The sequence below is a fragment of the Cyanistes caeruleus genome, chromosome 5 (assembly GCF_971803275.1).
Source record: "Cyanistes caeruleus chromosome 5, bCyaCae1.hap1.1, whole genome shotgun sequence".
In the NCBI taxonomy this organism is placed as follows: domain Eukaryota; kingdom Metazoa; phylum Chordata; class Aves; order Passeriformes; family Paridae; genus Cyanistes; species Cyanistes caeruleus.
Genome location: NC_141705.1, coordinates 28,108,041 through 28,129,494, shown reverse-complemented (window position 1 = coordinate 28,129,494; position 21,454 = coordinate 28,108,041). Strand labels below are relative to the sequence as shown.

The 21,454-nt window shown below is 35.6% G+C and overlaps 1 protein-coding gene across 4 annotated transcripts in view; it reads left to right on the top strand.

Annotated features, from left to right (window-relative positions):
- The window catches only part of DLC1 (DLC1 Rho GTPase activating protein), a 212,089-nt gene that overhangs the window by 46,031 nt on the left and 144,604 nt on the right, over nucleotides 1-21,454 (top strand). For all 4 annotated transcript variants that reach the window (XM_086888499.1, XM_086888497.1, XM_023925165.2 and 1 more), the window contains 2 exons: nucleotides 2,823-2,972; nucleotides 5,480-5,620. In XM_086888499.1, the coding sequence (XP_086744625.1) occupies nucleotides 2,823-2,972; nucleotides 5,480-5,620 (291 nt within the window). The remainder of the gene's footprint in view (nucleotides 1-2,822; nucleotides 2,973-5,479; nucleotides 5,621-21,454) is intronic.

Below are 21,454 nucleotides of genomic sequence, written 5' to 3'. Positions count from 1 at the left end.
ATTAAGGTTGTAAGGGTTTTCTTTGACCAGATACCTTCTAATGCCCATGTTTTGACTTCATAATGGTAAAGATTGGATTTCTGGATAATTCTATAAATACGATTTATATTTTTGCATTCTAATTTGGAAGGTAAATAGCTATCAGAGGGAAATAACGTGAAAGACTGGAAGCAAAGGAAATACTGTGTTTTCAAAAGAAAACAAATTAATTGTTAATATCTCGTGGCTATAGACAGTATCATACTTCAGTAATACAATCTCAGAATATACACAAAAGGGAGATACAAAAAAGATGAGAAAGTTATAAAGCTCTTGGAAATTCATTGAAGACTATCAAAGCAAAACTGTCTAAACATAAATTAATCTTATAATAATATTTGCTCTATGTGTTGTGATGAATTTCCAGCTCAAGGTTAGCTTTTCTGTTTTATGTGTTAATTTTTGTGTATAATGCTCAGACTTTCATGTATACAAATTGATAGTGTCCCAGCAAAATAGGCATTTAGTAAGTTGTAAAAGCAGAAACTATAGTTAAAATGTTAAATTTCTCATGTTGATGTGAACAGCAGCCAGAACCACAAAGTTAGGACTTCTAAACTGAATAGCTAAATTCCATAATGATAATATTATTGTTTTCTGAAAGCAGTATTTCCCTGCAATGCTAGCACGTTGTGTCAAGCCTGAGTATCACTTAGAGAAATATTTTGCCACCTCTTCATTTCAGCAGATTCTTCTCCAGCATTCTCAATCTGCTGCATGCAAAGCAAGTTTATACTATTTTGGCAGGATGAATCAAACAATTTTCTTGGGGAAAATTCCAGATTTTTTTTGGTCTTTGAGTGAAATGCCTCATATCTTTCTAGCCTGAGAAAAAGGCAAAAACCAAAACCAACCACAAAACAAACAAAATAAAAAAAACCAGCCCAGCCACCACCACTGCCTTTGTTGTGGTATGGCAATGAATTTCTGATTTTTAAATCCAGTGTCAATTTTAGGTTGATTAGCCTTTACAGTGGTGTATATCCAAGCAAAACCAATAGAAATAAAAAACACAGTGAGGGGACTGTGTAGGAAGCTAGTTTAGTAACAGCACTGGCATCCTCTGGATGTGTAAACTGGTGACAGTCTTTCTCACCATGGCAAACATGGACCCTAACACAAGGAAGGTCATGTCTGCTCTGTTAGCAGACACTCAGCTGCTCCACTGGGTTCTCTGAGCCCATGCAGATTAGATTAAATTGCTGTTCTGACATTTTTAAACGTCAGGTATCAATTTAACATCAGTTAAAATGAAGATCTGTGCAGTGGTAATAGTGACAATTTGGGACATTGTGATTTCAATTTGAAACAAAGTGAAGCTTAACCCATTTTGATGATTTCTAAAGTATTTTGAGGTGATGTTCTCTCACAATCACTCTAAACTCAGTTCAGATTTATCAGAGGACCATGTAAATTCAGCAGCTTTTTTAGAAACACAATGCAAAATATCAAGTTGTAATACAAAATTAAATATACAGTTTCCCTGGGTTTAACCTTTGCATTGTACATTGTGAATAATTCTGCTATGGACTGACAGATTTGTAATTCTACTTCTCTAAGATTTGGTTAAGTAACCACACATCTGTCTTCACCTAAAGATCATGTAGAGTATTTATTTATATGACTATTTTATCTATACATATCCTTTAATTCTAGCAGGAATCATTTAATTCAAGTTTTGCAATGCCTTTGAAACAGTCTACAAAAATCCTGCTAATGAAATCCTAACAAGAGAAGCCTCTGTATAGCCTGAAAAACAGTTTAGTTGCTATAAAATAAAAGGCTGATTTGGATACTTATATTGCCTATTTCTTGGGCACAATGATGCAATTGTAACATCTTTGCATCCATTTCTTGAGAAGGATTTACAAAAGTTTATTTCAAAGAAGCTAATGGAACTTTGTATTTTCTAAGTTCAAATTATGAAAATCCATACAGGAACTGGTAGGGGTTCTCATAGCCCTGAGTTTTGAGGCAGGCTAATTATATAACTTTTGTGTTGTCTCCGTATAAAAGGGAAAGGGACAGGTCCTTGAGAGCATTATTTAGTCCGTCAAATCAAAGATTTTGCATTTTGGAGGATCTGCTCTGCCTCCTTTATCTAGGGAATATAGGGAAATTAGCTGCATAAACTGTTTGAGGCTGTGAAGGGAATACCCCCTCATCCTGCTCTCTTTCCAGTCAGAGGAGCTATGATCTGTGTTACAGATGATACAGGTACATCTGTTACCCTGATGTACCTCATGTGTATCAAAAATGTCCAACCAAGAGAGATCTCTGCTACAAATCAACAAAACATAGTTACACTAAAGAGTTCCACAAAGAAAAGAAGTTGGGGTTATCCTCAGCTGGAAAATGGCCTCTCTGAACTTGTCTCCTGTTTCCATCACAAGTTATTTGTACTTCATCATTTGTACTTGTACAATCAAGTCAATTAATTTGGGGTGAATATTTTGAGGAGTATTTAGAAACTCTAGCTGTTTAAAAATATTGTGTATCCAGGTAACGATGCATTTCTTCCAAACAATTGTGCTTTTAAAAAGTTTAATTGCTATAATGGATATATATTAAATATTAATATAAAATATTAATACATCAGTATTAATACATCAGTACATCAGTAAGATGGTTACACAAAGCAGTATTTTTCTTTTTTTAATTATTTCTGCTTATTATTTAGTGTGTTTTCCTGGTAAATTAAGAAACAGTGCTTTCATAATTTAAGGTTATTCTTTCCAGCTAATACCATTTCAGATTTATCAGTTATATTTTCTGTTCCATAGGAAATAACAGAAGATCGGGATCGCTCACGACTGGATTCAATGGTGCTGTTAATTATGAAACTGGACCAGCTTGACCAGGATATTGAAAATGCTCTCAGTGCAGGCTCTTCCCCATCCAGCACCCCAACATACAAGAGGAGACATATACCTGTAAGCCAGTTTGGTCAATTTTTTATAATTATTCCAAATAGAATCTTTTTTGCTTCACCTTTTTCTTTCAGTCCTCACATTTTTTGGCTCCTTGATTTAGAACTGAAGTTGTTTTTGTAAATAATTTCACTTGTATTTTCTTTTGGTATATATACATGTTTTGAAGGCAATAATATAAGCATCCATCCATTGTTTCCTTTTGGCATCCTTTCATAAATGAGAACTTAAGAACTCCCAGATAAAACAAAGGGAGATCAACAGGATACAGAAAACTTCTGAATCTCTAATTATCACCTTCTGTAAATGCAGTCAACACAGGCTCAGGGTCACACCAGTCTCAGAACATGAGTATGTGTCATTTGACATAGATCTGAAAGTAAGTCTGAGCTACAGACTTTTCTGCTAGGGGATGGCAAAAAGTCCTTGGCCATTCAAAGTAAGATCCTGGGCAGAACTTGAATTATCGAATGTAGGGGGTTTTTTATTCACTTAAAGGATCGTTCTTTGCTGAGAGGAATCCAAAAGGAGATGGGACAGCTCACAAACATGACTGATGCATTCTTTTTTTTTCTGTTAAGTGTTTACACATGTAACTCTGAAGAACATGAAATGGCTGATCCAAGGTATTTTTGTGCAGGCTTCCTGTTAATTTCACCCACATGTACTGCAGCTGTTTTTCAATTCAGGAAACCTGAGAAACACTGCCCCGAGATCTCTAGACTAGCATTCATATCATTTGTTTTGGTTACTGATATTTTCTTTTAAATAACAAGGAGTTTTTCCTTTGAAAGCCAGGCTTCTTTCTTGCTAAGTGATTGGTCTGAAGGTGAGAAAAGCTGTATTTCACTGGGTTTGATCAGCTGAAAATTATACAGTGTGTCATTTTTAGAGGAAATCACATAATTTCACTTTTCATCATTATACATTTTCCCACTCAATATCAATGTTCTCACAGTAGCTCCTTAAACACTGATGACACAGGAAACCTGAAATACAATGTTAACATCTGTTCTCTATATCTCAGCAATCCATGCCAGCACTTTAGCTAATTTCTTACAGCAATAAAGGGAGTGGAGGCAATGTGTATAATTAACCCTGCCTGATAATCAGACATGGTGCCTGTTCCCATGCTGCAAAGCAGCCCTGCAGAAAGACAGTTTGCATCACACATGGAATATATGCTATCTGTGGACAATGACTTCCTAGGAACTTTTGAACCTTTGATTGTTGTGGACCAGAAGATCAAAATATCTGGTTTTCAACATGTATAGGTAGTGAGTTCAGAGTCATAGTTATTTTATGGTAAGAAATCATTTGAGTATGATGTAAAAACCTGGGTAATGCAGAAGGGATCATGGTTCTGCACTGTGGCAGCATTGCTCTGCTAACCAGAAACTTCTGAGAGCAGCTGTAGCCAAATTGACTGCTACAAGAATGCTCCATGGCTCTACTGCATTTCCCAGTGCTTCACATTGCAGCACTGGCAGGAAATATCTGATTCAAATACAAGATCTTACCTAGAGTCCAGCTTTGTCCCTAATTTCTAACCTTTTTCAGAACACCACACACTGGCATACATGGCATAGAGGCAGGCACCTGTCTAAATGGCAGCTTTGGCTTGGCAGACCAGAGACTTAACTGGAATTAATGAATCAAAGGGTGCTGTATCTTTTCAGTTCAGGAGCAGAACCCCTGAGACGATTTTGTCCCATATCTCACCTATTCTAGGAACCTGGCATTAAGAAACTGAGGCTGCACAGAGTTTTCTGGGATTAAGAGTTCAGGAGATTTTTTTTTTTTTTTTTTTTGCATAGTTGAATTTATGCAGGCTGCACCTCAGCTAATAATCCTGACAAGTATATGGCTGGTTCTGCACATAGCCAGGTCTTTGCCAGATATGTGTCACAATTTATCTGCAAACAGTATAATCCCTTGCCCTCACCCTATACAGTAAATCAAGCATGAGCTAAATTTTTACTTCCTCAACAATAAAACATACTGTATATCTTCTTTTTATTCTCAGAAAGAGGAATGTAATCAGTGTCATTAAAAGTAAGGGCTTTTTAACCAGAAATGGTATTTGGCTGATAAGTGTCTGGTGATTCAAAAAAACTAAGGAACTGTACCTCTGAATTGTATAAACTGCTGGATGGTGAAGTCATTTCATCTGTGTAATGGCTTACAGATGTTCTCTAGATTGCACTGCTGCAGAGGCAGAAGGTGGGAGCACACAGGAAATACTGAATATTGGAGAAAAATGTCAAACTTCTGCAGCCCTTAACTGATTTTTCTTACCTTTCATTCTATGCTTTAGGGGAATGATAGCTTTGATGTTAGTAGTGATTTATAATTTCAGAACAGCAGCTAAAGCAAATCACCACATTGAAAAAAAACCAGTAAGCATATGTTTTTAAGAGAGCTTGCCTAAATATTTCCATTTTTTAGCAGAAATATGGTTTTATTTCACATTTAAATTTACTAAAGAGGCTTGCAATATTTTTCTACAGGATGTTGAATCTGGTTCTGAAAGTGGAGTGGATGTTGCTTCAGTAAATCACTCGCAAACAAACTTGTCTTCTAATATCCATGCTCCTGACCTAGCATCTCCCTCTTCAGTAGCCAGTTCTGGAGCTAAACCAAAGGCTGGGGTGAGTACAAAGGTTATATTTTTTTTAACTTCTCTCATGATTCCAGATTGGAAGTGAAATAAAAATAATATTGTACTATTCATTATTTGGATTGTACAACAGAAAGTGTGAGAGACACTGAGAAAAAAATGAAAGTTGTCTCAAAAGGCCATTTTAGTGGCAAAAAATACTAGAAGTTTCACACTTAAAAACACATTATTAACAGCTGATGATTACAATAAGCTGAGGTTTCATATGAGAAAATAATTTTAAGGAGCTATGCTATTTAGGAAAGTAAGTTTTTCTGAAGTGGTATCACTCAGGACATTACCTAAATCTCATGAAAGATGCTGCCAGAGAAAAATTGTGGCTGATTTATGATGTCCAAATCCAGTCATCCTAGTCCTCTTGAAGGTATCTACTACCCTACTGATCTGAGAATGTCATTCTAAGGCAAAATTTGTCAGGTGGTTCCAGATGCTTAGGGTCAGAGGGGAGCAAGCAGACACTTTTCTGCCAGCCCAGTGCCTGCTAGGTGGTGAGGAAGGGCTGGCCTGAGAGCTCAGACATGGCAAGGAACCTCCTGTTATATTGATTCATAGATTCACAGAACTATGAGAAGGATGGTTCTTTCTTTTGCCGTTTTCCATCTTTTGTAGAATTCTTCATAATGCTCCAGCCACCAACATGTGCAGACATGCTCAGATGTCCTAGAAACTCCTGATATACTATCTGTTCCCTCTTGAACTTACTGTTTCCTCTGCCTCAAGAAGCACAGAAATCTAGACTTCTAAGTCTTGCCTATGCTGAAAAGCCTTAGAATAACTCCCGCTCCATCTATTCACTTGTTGAAATTCTTCTGGTTACCAGACCAGCAGAAAATCTGCGATAAAATATTAAAATAAAAAGTGTAGTTAGCATAAATATATGTTTAGAACAAGTCTATAAAAAGTAAAATAGAGGCCACCTGTCATTTACCGCACTGCAATAATAGCAAGTTAACTAATGCCTTTGATTGTGGTTAACAGAAGTTCTAATAAACATTTACATTTGGGATTGTTCACTTGTACAAAAATAAATTCACTTGTAATTTATCATCAGTGCATAACTATAGCAAATAGAGAGCTCTGCACTCTGTCACTGCATACATAGCAGCACACATTCTCAAATAAGTACGCATGTTATGCTGGAAGGTGATCTCCCATTTTACCAGATCCTGAGAAGCACACAGACACCTTTACACTTTTTATGGTATTAAACATCCCTTTTAAATTTTGGATTCTCTACTAATATGGGGAACTCTTAAATCCTGACTTTGCAGAAGTGTGGGCCACTTCCTGGGAGTTGGATATTATGTGTTAATTCAGCTTCAGCAAGTAATTTTTTGACTTTTGCTGTGATGACTATATCATGTTGAACATATATGCAAGTGTCATTTTATTATATAATTTTATATAAGTGAAGTTAAAGTTTCTGCATACACAATTCCCTTCTAAAGTTTTGCACTCTGCAGCTCCCCATACCCTGCAGCAATCTATGTAGTGATCTCTGAAAATCCACAATGAGGTGTTCTGTCTACAAGGTAGACTGTAGTTTTGGGGGTTTGGGGAATTTTTTTGTGTGTTTTTGTTTTTCTAGTTTTGATTTGGATTCTGTTTGGGGATTTTTTTTGTCAGACTAGCTATAGGAATAAAATTATTCTGCACTTGAAACTCAGGGAGCTACTTTTTAATAGTAATGGACTGTTTCAAAGATTTTATTCCCATTTTGTAGTCTGTAACTGCAGATCTCCAAGGACTCCAGATGCTTGGTCTCCAAGGAGAACTTCTTTTGTTGTGTTTATTAATAGTATGTAAACAGGAGTGGAAGGGTGATTAGTTATATTATGGAATGATTTGTGGTATTTTTAAACAAACTATAGCAAACAGTTGACTGCATCAGAGTCAGACTGTAAAGTTAAACATCACATCATATGCAGACCTGGGTAGTGGGAATAATAAGGCAGGGCAGGGAGACATGAGTTTGGATCTGGTTCCTGATAAGGAATTTGTAAAAGATATTAACTACACAGGATAGGTAGCTACTCATAGGTAGAAAATTTGTGTACAGATTAACGTTGTCCATTCATGTTCATTCAGCTTTATACAGATTTAAACCAAACTATTTCGAACAGTGTCACAATATGTTGGGATATCAATATGGTTTTATAGTCCTAGTGGAAATGACTCATATAGAATTATAGAAATCATATATCATTATAGAAATCAGAACATTTTAAATTTTCATGAGAAGATTTTATAAAATATTAAACAAGATTTGTATTTAAAATTCAGTGTCATTTGGAATTTTCTGTGAAAATAAGTAATAGATATTATTTTAAATAAAATCGAGGTTATGTGTGTATATTTTCATGCACAAGTTCTTTAACATTTAATGAAGGTTCACTTCTGGATAGCCAAACCCATTCTTGTCAGTGGAATGCCTGTGCACAGGACATGTCCCTGTGTTTAAGCACACACCTGCATGCTCTCACACACAGAGAGCTCCGTACTGAATACAGGCATGGCAAGGACTCTCCACAGAGCATTATGGAAAGGTTTCTCTACCATTCTGCGGGGTGCAGCATGAAGGCCTTTGATATGCAGATGTACTTGGTATTTTGGGCTTATGAGGAGCATACAGCTGAATAACCTCCATCCTAAATTTAGGATGCCGCTGTTATATCTCGTGGTCAGGGTGAAATAGCATCATGTGACCAATAGGGTGTTGGAGCCACAAATTGGACGTGTTTGGAAAGGTGATTATATGGACAATCCTTGAGAAAATAAGGATTCATGTGACTGAACAAATGCATTTCCTACATAACTTAGGATGGGATAGTAAGAAATGGTTTTGGCATCCTTATGTTACTTACATTTACAGAATAAGAAAATATTCATGCTTCTATAATTAGCATATCTTTATGTTCTGGGGGCTTATTAATCAGTCTCCAAAACAGACAAATATTTTTCTATATTAACACTTGAGGATGTACACTTGGCTAGCACTAATCACTTGAGAGTTGAAATCAGGTTAAAAAAATAAGAAATCGACAGCCTTTTGCCCCAGCCATGAGAAACACTGGAAAAAGGGAGTGCCTTGTCTGGATTTGGAGAGAAAGAAATGTAAATACTCTACATGTCATTGCTTTCTACAAACCAATGCTCTACATCTGGACAATTAAAATATTCTTAACAATAAAGACCAGAAATTATTTATTTTTAAATGTGGTTTTATTATTATGGAAACAATATGGGACTACAGTGCTTTTTTTTTTTTTTTGCTTCTTCTGTACAAAAGGTTGCTTAAAGATGACAGAAACTAAGGCCTAAAAGTTGTGGCCAAAAATTTGTCCTTGAACATCTGCTCTGCAAAGCCTATTTATTTTCTGTTCAGGTGAAAAAATACCGGCTGTGATTACTTTCTACTCCTTGTCTTGGCAGTCTTATTCCTCCTGTTTCAACAGTGTCTAAGTTAACCTTAATCACACTGTGCAAAGGTAATCAGGAATCTATTATCACCAGAATAGCTGGTACCTAGGAGCAGATTGTTTTTCAGATTAGCTATAATGACTCATTTAAGATGCATTCAATTCTCAAAGTGATTTAAGACATCAGTTATGCCTGCAAGTATAAAATTACCTAGTCTGGCTGAGCACTGGAATGGGCGTCAGGCATAGCTGCTGGTACCACTGAAGGCTTGGATGAGCTCAGGAGTCCACTTTCACAAATCTTGTTACTGGATTGGGACAAAAATTTGTATCGTCTAGATGACAGATTTGCAAACTTTCAATTTATATGAATTAAATAATTTATCCAAATGTGCTTTTGATTCATAATCATATACTTTAAAATTTGCGCTTTTTAAAGAAAGCCAAATCATTTTGTGAAAAATAATTTTAAGATTTGTAAATTAAGAAAGAGCTCAAGTTTCTTGATACTTAACAACACTTTTTAAATTTTGAAAGAAGAAAAAATATATTGTAAGAAAAAGGAAACCTTTATTTCAAATTAAATATTAATGACAATTTTCAAATTATTTCAAGGGTTTGAAAGGTTTACATTTCCTACTGCATTATAGTAAATTCAGAGAACTTTAGGTATGCAAACACGTACAGAATATGTCAGTGCATTTGTGCTGACAAATCTTCAGCAGTGGGTCATGCAATTTTAAATTATTAAATTTAAATAATGTTAGATACTGGTCTCTGAATTATACTTTTATGTTATATTTGCTCATTTATCAAAGTCCTCATATAACTTTTCTTAATTTAATGTTATATTTGCTTATTTATCAAAATCCTCATATAACTATTCTGAATTTTGCTGCCATTATAGTATTCCTTGAATTCTTATTTTACTCATTCAGACAAAACTGAAAGTTAATCTGGTAGCATTAGGGAGAAAGACCCTTACTGTACAACATTAATTCAAATATTATTTCTTTAAAACGTGATCATTTTTATAAATACAAGATGAGAAAAGCCTTCTCAGAACCTGATCAATTGATTAATTTAGTATTGTTTTTCATATCTATGTTTAAAATAAAATGTTTTGGAAAAGGTAAGGGAATTAATTATGATATTAACTCTTTACACAATCACAATTTCATTTGAGTTCTAACAAGTTGGTCTTTTACCCTACAAAAAGTAAAATACCATGAAGGTACATTTGTCAATAATGTATAAGAAAACAGCAGGATTATATTGTATTTGTTAAAAGAACTTCTCAAAAATTTTCTTTGACTCTGTCTTGTTCCCCAAAGGAATCTGATTTAAGTATCTCTTGCTATGTTAATCCTAAGCGTACTTATTTTATCTCAAATGAAATGACAGTTTTTTGTTCTGTGGAGTCTTTTAAGCACTGTAAATCTTAAAGGTGTACTTTTTTATTTGGGTTGGGGTTTTTTTTTGTTTTTTAGGGGTTTTTTTGTTGTTTTGTTGGTTGTTGGTTGGTTACTTTTGGTTTTTTGGGATTTTTTTGCAATGAGCAAGCTCATTTTAAACTCCTACAATTTGAAGGAAAATCACAGAATCCAGTTATGTTATCTTTGACAGTTTGACAGGTGTCACCTTTGGTCAGGGCCAGTCTCCCCGCCCCTACTTTTTCTCTCCCTCAATATTGGATCCTGAGTGAACAGTGCAAATTCACAATGCAATGAGAGGTTTGCAATTTTATACAAGTACAGCCTGACCCAGGAAATACATCTATTAGGTTATCTGCTCTCGTTTCCCAACAAATCTCAACAAAATATTGGTAATCTAGAAAAATACTCTGCTTTTGAAGTGCTATGCATGAAGGCTTCTGAGACTTGCCAAGATGTCAAGTTGTACATTTACATTCCTGTCTCTTGCAACTTGATTATAGCAGCCATGCTTATATACTGTTTTTTTCCACATAGCCTTTTGTAGAGCTGCCGACACTGTCTTCGGCACCGTCTCCATCTGGTTGTGTTTGATAATCATTTTTTATAAACTGAAGAAAAAGTTTATGACTTCTTCAGCTATAATATCACTAATTGTGCTGTTAGAAATGTAAAATACATTTTTTCACTGTATGCTGCCACCTGGTGTCTTCCTCTTTTAGATGAGGGGCCCTGCATGGGGGGACATCAAGCACTTGGGCATAGGCAGATACATTTTTGCAGAATTAAGGCATTATGCTGCAGTTAAAAGGTTTAATGAAGAAAATTAATGACCATTATTTTGAGTTTATATTTATAAATGACATATTGTAACTTTGACAACAAAACGCTTTGACTGAAGGAAAAAACCGTAAGTGAAAATTTCTAGGTCACTTACTGATTTAAAAATTGGTCCCAAAGCAATGTTTATATTGGAAAAGTAAAGAAATATGAAGACATCAATTTGCAAGTGGGGAAAAAGATTTTTTTTATCTACTACACATGGATAAAATAACCTGTTTAGTTATTTGTACCCCTTTCAAGCAGATAAATGCTTCTCATGATGACATATATATTGCCAGAGACGTCGCCTGGCAGCCTTGTCTCCTTCCAGTGGTTTGTGGATATGCCTAAACTGCTCATTTAATGGAACCTTCCAGGTGAAAATTATGAGCAAATTACTTCTAAAAGCTATTTCCAACCATTAGGTTAAAAGGTTAACTTAAATATTAGGGCAATGGTAGCAGTGGGTGGGCATTGATGTTCCCTTGGTTTAAGACAGCCTAAAGAACTTTCAAAGTACAGTGAATAGCAAATTTTAGATAAGTCTGCATTAACACTGTGTTGAATACTCTGTTTTGTCATACAATCTGATTTTGCAGACTAGCAGTGTTGAGGACAGGGATTCAGCTTACTACATTAGATATAAACCTGAGAAGGAAGAAAGCGAAACTATGCTGTGTATATACTCGGGTGCATTTGCACTTTTTAAAAAAATGTAAAGATTATTTTCCATCAGTAAACTTTCTCCTCTTGTGAAACCATCAGTTTCTCTACACATGGTAGGTTTGATAGAATGTCAGGATATCAGCCTGTTTTTTTAAACAACTCTGATATCAAGCTGGTCAAGCCTAAATCTTTGAGAGTTTGCTGGGCATTGGTTTCCTTGACAATATATTCTGAATGCCAAATGATACATGAAATGTTCCCATTTGTTGTCCATTTTTAATGCCTGCTAAGTTTAGTTCAAGTCTGTGCTCTGTGCTCTTCCACATGGATTGAGTTGAACCCGTACCAAGTTTCCCTTTTTCTCCTGAAGTTGCTTCAATATGTTTAACTGTATATCAATATGAAATTTTAACTCTTTTTCAGCACCTGCCAAGAAAGGCTTACGTGACATTTATATCACTAGGGTTTTTTTAAAGGTATTTTGCAAATTTTCCCTGTCAGTATATGATCTATATAGTGCATTTCTACATTGAAAAATTTAAATTCTGAGGTGAGCTATGGCATTCTTATTGCATGCATGTGGAAAGATGAGAAAAATTCTTAAATCATTTTCAATTAGAAGGCTGTGAGTGCAAAATTGCTACAACATATGTAAATTGCTTCTTTATATCAGTGGCATTAAGAATTTATGTCTCTGAAGGAAAAAAATCCACTAAGCACTTTAAAGTTTTATTAATAATTTTTTGTTGCTGTTTAAATTGCTACAATGCAGAGGTGTATGTATCTGTATGGAATTACAATAATTTTAGTATCAGACAACATTTGCAAAAATGATCACGGCACATGATGGTGATTGGAAAGGTGAGGTACACAGCAAGTAATCACTACTTCTTAAAAACAGGGATATTCTTTTTTAAGGATTTAATATGTGAAAAATACTGGAATCTTGGAATTTAAAAGTAAATTGATCTCAAAACCAGCTTAGGCTTTTTTCTGGGAAAAATTTATAACCCATCAAAACAACAGATGATGCACATTATCATCACAGACTTACTGTCACTTCATGTAATGAAGTGCCCTAATGCCCTAATGCAGGATTTGCATTTTACTCAAGAATCACAGTTTGTCATTGGGATTTCCATGTTTTTATACAGATCCTCTAGTCTACTGCAGGTCTGGGGAGAGGAAAGTAGTCTAGCTGGATCCAACACAGCCACAGACATGCTCTGAAACACTGACCGCTGTACATGGAAGCCCTTACTGAGCTATTTCTCTTACATGGAGGCTGCTTCTCTTGCACTGAGTTTTATCTCAGCATAAGTTCTCCTAGTGACACATGCCTTCTCTGTTTCATGCCTGATAGAGCCTTTCACAGCAAGTAGTAAATGCCAAACATTTCTGGGAAACTGTTGAAAAGAAGGAATCTGAAATTTCCTGTTTAAATTGTACTGAGATATATTGCATCAGTTATTACATCTATACATCTCACCATTTTTAGAATTCTACCTCTTTGAAAGGAAATAATTGGAGGATATGATGGGGGATTAATTACAGCACATGCAGACTAACATAAGGATTTTAATGATGTAATTCTTTAAAACAGCATTGAAGATCTGTGACAAAATGAGAATAAAATGTTCCAAAGAAAAAGAAGTATTCATATATTTGTGACTGTTTCCATCCTGTTCAGTAATAACTCAAGATACCTTCAAAATCACCCGGAGGAGACTCTCAGAAAGGGTCAGTAGGTCCCCTTGCCGGACAGTATGAAGGGATGGAAAGCAAGAGAACTTGGAGAGTTGCTGCAGAAAACTAAATTACAGATTTAATGGGAACCGGGGATAAGAGGCTTTAAAGCTATGAAAAAAACTTCAAGTTTTTGCCAGCAGACCAATAGGTGACAAAAGCCTGCAGCTTTATACAGCTCAGCAGTGTTGCACAAGATTTTCAGCTGGGACAAACTGTTGTTGGAAGCTTTGGTCGTTAACTCGTAATTTGCCAAGGACACCTTTAGTTTTAGTTTTGGCTAGCTCTATGAAGAAATTCATTGTATCTCTATCAGACTCTGTGGGTACTTATTACATCTCCAAGGACTTAGATCACTGGGACAGAAGCAGTCAAACCAAATAGTACTGATTGAATACCATAATGTGGCTGAGAGCCTTCACCTCATCCCTCAGCAATTCAGGAGAAGAGAAAGATCAGAGTGTTTTGAAGATGGAAAAAATAGTGTCATTTCAGGAGTTCAGTTGTAAGATAATGCTTAGGTTTAGGGCTGCAGTTGCTTTCTGTCTCCTCCTTTGTGTTCAGGGAGGGGGTTCACACCACCCAGCTGTCCCATGCAGTACTGCCAGGCAAAGCATGTGAGATATATAATGATTGCAGACAATCATATCTGAGCTGCCAAAAATTTACTGAGAAAACTACTGCTTGAAGTATCTGTTGTACTAATATCCAAAGTGATAACAACTATTAATAACCATTTAAACTAATATTAAAAAGTTGTCTTGACAAGATAGGAATTGTTCTATTTATTATAAAGTAGTGTTAATGTAAAACTATTTTAAAGTAATCCTCTGTTATTCATATCCAGAAGTTTGGTGTTTGATGGGATTTTGGCCCATGTTGAGATGTTATGAAATTTAAATCCCCTTTGGCATAATTGTGTATATAAAAACAGGAAAGATCAGAATTATTTTAAAATTATGATTTACTTTAACTTAACTATGCTCCTGAATCATTGAAGTGTCTTTTTTCCTGTTTCTTCTTCTTTCTATTTGCTTTTTTCCCCTTTTTTCTTTTTTGTTTTCTTCTTTCATCATTGTCTTTCTCCTTTCTTTTTTTTTCTTTTTTCATTTGCTCCTGTATTCCTTCTATTTTCTTTGCATTTTCCACCTCTCTGACTTTTACTCTGGCTCTGCATCTTACCTAAAGTCACTATAGTTACTTACACCAAATTGTACCCACCCTCCTCCAAAGTACAGTTTGCTTCCTGCATATTCCGTGGCTCTTTTTAACCAGATCACTCCCAATAAGAGCACTGGAATGGCTGTGCAGCCACATTCTTGCTCATTTCCATAAACATCTGAATTTCTTCTCTTCTAATATACAGCTGGACAACAAGTCTACCTGTGACTTGACCAAGGTAGAATATTGGCACTTAGTGCAAAGATAGGTATTTGATGTTTTCCCAGCCATGGACTGAAGGCCAGTGCCCCTGGGGGACAATTGCATCACTAATAATTGTTTATGCTGTCAGTCTTGCTAGTATTGAATTCAGACTCCATAAATTCACGTCTCTGCTTGCAGTTGTGGTTATTTTAACTGTGATTTGGGGGGAGGAGAGGAGGAGGGGAATAATGTGTATTTAGCTGAAGAGAGAATATGCAAAACCTCAAGAAAGAAAAGCTGTATTAAAGGGGAAAGAAACAATGTAATATGTAAATATGTCTTTTGGTGAGAATTTCCTGTGTTTTATCTAAGAAAGAATTTCAGGCTTGAGTCCAAGACAAAGGCGAACAGAACAAGGGAATGAAGACAGAATTTGAGTTAGAAAAACAGTGACAACAGTTTAATCTTTCTGCCAGTAGATGGAGAGCACAGGAAAGTAGAACACACATAAAGAAAAAAGGAAAAAACCTTGCATCAGCTTCTTTGAGTGAGAGAGATGAAAGAAGAGAAAAGCAAGAAGCAAGGTGGGAGGAGGAAGCAGATTGCAAAGCAGGAGGAAACTGGGGGGGAAAAAATGGATTCTGAAAAGTAAAGAGGAAATGGCAATTCCTAAGATATCAGCTTGGTCAAATTGGTTTATGGGCAGTGAATAAATAATTATCTTCTGATAATTTGAAAGAAGTCATATGCCTTCTACACAATATTCTTTACTTCTAGAGCATGGTTTGAAAATGTGGCATGAATAGTTTGCATTGCTGAAATTGAATAAATCCATGTCTGCCTTTTCAAGTACTTTTCCAGACACAGACTGCTGTGAATGACATCATGGAAAACCTTTTTTTTTTGGTCCTTTACAAAATATACCTCTCTTGTAAGGATTTTTTTTCCTCCTGAGCTCTCCTTCTTCCCATCTCTCCCTCACTCTCTTACATGTCTCGCTTGCTTTCCCTTTTCCTTTTCTTGTCTTTTTTTCATTTTTTTTTTTTTTTGTTTGTTTGGTTTTTTTTGTTTTTTTGAACTTCAAAGCCAGGGTGGAAGCAAGGAATTTGGTTAGCTCTGTGTTTAATAGTTGAAAGACCGTGGTTTGGGGTTTTTTAATGCACAAAATTCCTCTCAGTGAGACATGCCACACATTCTGATTTCTCCCCTTCAGGCAGTTACACACTATTAAATATGGGGTTGGAAATGACACGCGTCTGGAAATACAGAAATGAAACAACCTCACACTTTCTGCACTGCACTATACAATGAAGGTGTTGTAAATTGTTAATTGGATGGCATGGGCTTCTACATAGTGGGGCTTTCTATAAATAGACTCTGCACATTCCAGTGTGCTGCCATTTTTTTAATTTTCTTCAAACTAACTGAAGAACCTTTCTGTGTTATGTAGAGATTAGGAATTTTTTTAATTTATCTGTTTTTACTCCATAACACATAGCTTGTGCTCTGAAAGTTTGTTCAATTTACTTTCTCTTACCACACTGTCTATATGGCATTTTTGTACTATCCTTGTTTTAAAAGAGAAGTAAAATCCAAACAACCTGTAATGGTACTTGACACTCCCTGTATCCTACACCCAATACACGGTGAAATATGACTACTGTATTTTAAATAATACTGTACATATTACATAGAAAATAATAGTAAAGCATTGCCATGAAGAATAGAGAAAGGCAAGCAGGGTACTGCTTGAGATGGAGAGACAGGAGATCCTTTGACCTCCCAAAGTTATTCTGAAGTTTTGGATCCCCACTCTGAGAAGACAATGTTGTCTGTATGTGAATGGTACTGGACTGGAAGCTTATTCTCCCACAGCAGTTTGGTAGATGACAAAAAAGCCTGCACATGGGGGACATCTGGTGAGGAATTATAGGCCACTGAGTCTGAACACTGCAATGGAAAACTGAAGTAGGCTTTAATTTCATAGAAGAGGGAGGAGTAGATGATGGAGTTAACCATTCAGTAGTGTGTGATCCTTCAAAATGCACTTTCTTTACAGAGCCATCACTCTTAGTCCAGCATATTTTAACCTCAGTCCTGTAGCCCTAGGAATGTGAACACAGTTTACATGTACCAATGAGTAAATGCAAGATTACGTGGGATTAAATATACCATTCCTTTGAAATGTAATGAGTTTCAAAGCACCTCAAAAGATTGACCGGATAGGTATCCTTGGAAGCCTGATGGAACTTACAGATAACAATGTTATAAATTTAAAATATATAATCTTTTAAATGTTTGATATTTAAAATTCAGATTTTTCTGCTATTAAATTCAATAATTAGGTATCTGATTGGAGAATCCATAGGGTGATAATTTCAAGGTAGATAGCAAAAAACATGAAAGTGATAGAGCCAATTTCATATCCAGCTTTCAAACAGAGCTGTGTTGGCTCATTGTGGAAGTTTGTCACATGCAATTTGTCTTATTCTTCTTTTACTGCTTTGCCAATACAAAAGCAATTCAAGAAATATCTACTTTTGCTGTTGCTAGCACTGTGGTGATCTTCATCACTGAATGATGTTTCAACATGCTTAGGGATTCCAGTGTATTTTAAAACCTCTGTATTCTTAGGAAATGAAAAAACTTTTAACAGGTTTCTCACCTAGTTTAGTACATCCTGTGGACAATGTCTTGGAAATACAGAAATTACAGAAAAAAAAATCAGAGCATACGGAATGTATATAAGGAAAAGAGTTTTTGGGGTTTTTTTCCTAATTCAGAGAACCTATCTACCTAGAAGCCATTCTGTACTTCAGGAAGACATGTAATTGTCAAATATTGTGAAATATTGCCAAGAAACAAAGTAGTCTGGGGATTTATATGTTCTCTTCCTTCCACTTTTAATAAGGAAGAATTTATAATTTCTTCCAAGAGCTTAAGTTCTGCTTTGAAAGCATAGCAAGATTTTCAGAAGTCTAGTTAACTTTATGCTAAAATTTCTCTTCTGTAAGCAAGTTAAAGTTTGGGAGTCAATGTGATTAGGTTTATAAATACTTCCAAAAGAATGTTGCTCTTTTACTCTTTTTCTTTTCGTGTCCCGAAGATATTTGCACTTTTCTGAAGTTGTTCTCTTTATCCACCTGAAAACAACACACAGTACTGAATTCAAAACATAGCTGAAGTTTGTGCATACATAGAATGCAGGTAGTTTTTCAAAGTGCTACCACACAGAATCTCGGATTATGTTTCCCAGTTCCATATGATATTTATACCTCTTTTTATATATTTATAAGAAATTTTCTTTTTTTCTCCTTTTTTTCTTTTTTTTTTTTTTTTTTTCTGAAGGGTCCTTTGACACACCTATTGGAAAATATTTAGCTGATAGATGAGATTATTTGCCAAAAGAATTTTGAAGACCAAGAACATTTGAGGAGTAAGACCTTGTGTCACTGAGACAGAACCGATATGTCTTGTAACTTTATTCAGAATTTCACAATCCTTGCTAAACTGCAAGATAAGGGCCAAAGGCAACAAACCAGCAGGAGCCAACTCAGAATGTGCCAAAGTTCATAGAACAGTTGCTTCAGGCTAAAGTTTGTTGACCCTTAATCACTGGGGGTCATCAGTAGTTCTGCTGCAGGGCCCTGCAGAACGTGAGCCTGGTCAGATGTCCCGCTGCTCCTGCCCAAGCTATCCGTAGGGTGGAGTGAAAGCTGGGATACAGGAATTCCAAGGCAGCACTTCATCGGTGTCTGCCTGTAGGAGTGCTTTTTTGGGCTACCATCCTTCCGTAACACGTGTGTTTTCTAATTCTAAACTTCCTTGATCTCTTGCAAATGGTGTAGGTGGGGTCAATCACAAGACAGGTGAAAGATTCCTTCCAGTTAACATACCTTGTATGCTTTTGGTACTGTGTTTTGTCACTGATTGATATTAATGTAAGCACATACATACACAGTTTAAGTTTTAAGTCATTTTTTGTTAAGTCACAATGATAACATTGTTAACAAATGCCCTTTTCCTGCTAAGTCTCCTTTGACTATGAGTATTACCTTCAATAACTGCATTACAATGACTGTTACATTGCTTCGCAATCCTGTGAAAGACTGTAGAGAAACAGTTGGCATTTCACACTCTAATTTTGCAACAAATTTAGCATGCAAGCATGCACTGACAAAAAACATGCTTCAGTCTTGTGGTCTGTAACAAAAATACCTAATAGTAGCTCCTAATGAGTATTGGTTAATGTATAAATGATGCTATTCATGATATAGTAAAATCTTTAATGCATATTTTTTATGAGCTGTACTATATATATGGACAGTTCACAAAGTTTTACAAATATTATCTTTATGACTGATAGTTTCTGAAGTTCTATCTCATGTCTGCAAGATAAAGGCACTTCAGTATAGTCAGTATAGTTCTTCATTATGAAGAACATAAATTGCATTAAAAAAGTTCTTTAAAAGCTCCAGAATTGTCAGTGTTTCTCATAATCCATTTATATATGAAAGTAGAAAAAGAGACAAGAGGCACAAGGGCATATTGACCCCTGGAGCAGCAGTGGGCTGAAGGGGCTGAATATTTTGGAAATGGATGATCCTCTTTAAAAGGAAAGTGGGAATGGGGAAAAAGGAAGGATAACAGCAGTTCATGTTTCACTAAAAATTAAAAGATGAAACAGTTAATGAAGAAAAAAACCCCAAAATATTCTAGATCAAAAATATTCTGTATTTTGTAATATTCAGGCTAATGATAGCCTAGATGCTTCAGAAAAATACTTATAGGGTTCCCAATTGTGAGAAAAGCCAAAACACAGAAGGCTGGAATCCTTCACACTTTTCCTCATGAGGGTCATGCCCACACACATCAGCAAAGCTGTCTCATTTACTGTTCCAAGTGCTTTCAGTACTGTACTCTTTGCTGGGTATCTGAAAATGTTTGATATCAAGATCCCAGTGTTCCCAGAATAATTAGAATGTTATTTATATGACACAAACTATAATTTTCCTTGCACTCCCACATCAGACTGCATGAGGATTGTTGCTTTATGCTGGTTACATTCCTTCTGGTGTATGGGTAATTCTTCTGCCCTCTTTGTACAGGATCTTGCACAATGAGGTTGTGGTCCAAATCTGTGGCTTTTGAGTGCTTCAGTAATACAAATAATGCTGTCACTACTTAAAATAAGATTGTGAAGTGTAATCATGTCTGCTCTTGATGAGAACTAAAGCAAAAATACTAGCAGGCTACCAATATCACCATTATTATTATTTCTTCAATTGCTGCAAGTATGGTGTTCAATTTCAGTAAGAATCCTATTTCTAGATTTCAGTCTAAACACCAAGGTAAAGCAGTTCACACTAGGAGACAGACAAAAAAGGTCACAGAATTGTTAATGAGTAAAACATTTTAAAAAACACTCTCTCATTATCTTGTCTTCAAATAACAGTGGGCTAGGAGCAGCATTTGACATGGGAAGGGAAACATACATCTTTGGGGAAATAATTGCTGGATGCAATGACTGACAGTATTTGAAAAACTAAGCCAGTGAACAAGGCATTCATCAGCATGTTTTTGATCCAGGAAAGAAGGCATACTGTGAGAAAGAAACAAACAAACATGGTCACAGTCATTGTCAGAGTTCAGAAGCAGGGAGTAAAACAGTAGCAATGAAGATTTGGACTGTGTCAGGTGAAATATGGAGATGATGATTGATAATTTTCATCTGAAATTGGTGGCTGTTGACTATCTCTACAATATAATATATATTTGAAAATCAAAACAGTTTTAGACAGCAAATACAATGAATAATTTATATTTAATGTTATGGAAATGACATAAATGTAAAAGCTTCATTTGAGAAACATGTGAAATGTAGCTATGATGTGTGTATGAAGAATTAAGTAGAAATTTTAAAAAGCAAGACTATTTTTATTGATACAGGATGGACTGAGAAATTTATAAAAAAACAGTCTGCACATAATTTTTCCCAGTTTGGAGGCATTTTTTAAAGATTCTCTCTCCTAGCTATTAAAGCTTTAAAGAGTAGATTTTTTCATTAATCTATGTGAATAAATTATACCTTTATATTCTTCCACACATCATTGCCATCTTCCAGCAGATAGTCTTTAAGATTTGCTTGAATAAAAAGGCATAAATTTGCATTTCCCGCAGTCTGGTGATCTTACAGTACTATTAGCAAATTCTGCCCCAAAAACACTATCAATATCACCTTTCAAAATGAGAAATTGACTTGGTTCTTCCCACTGGTAAATCACCTCCCTGTGTGAATCCACATGGAATATGCAACTTCCATAAAATGCACGGGAAATTCTTTCTTAATTCCTG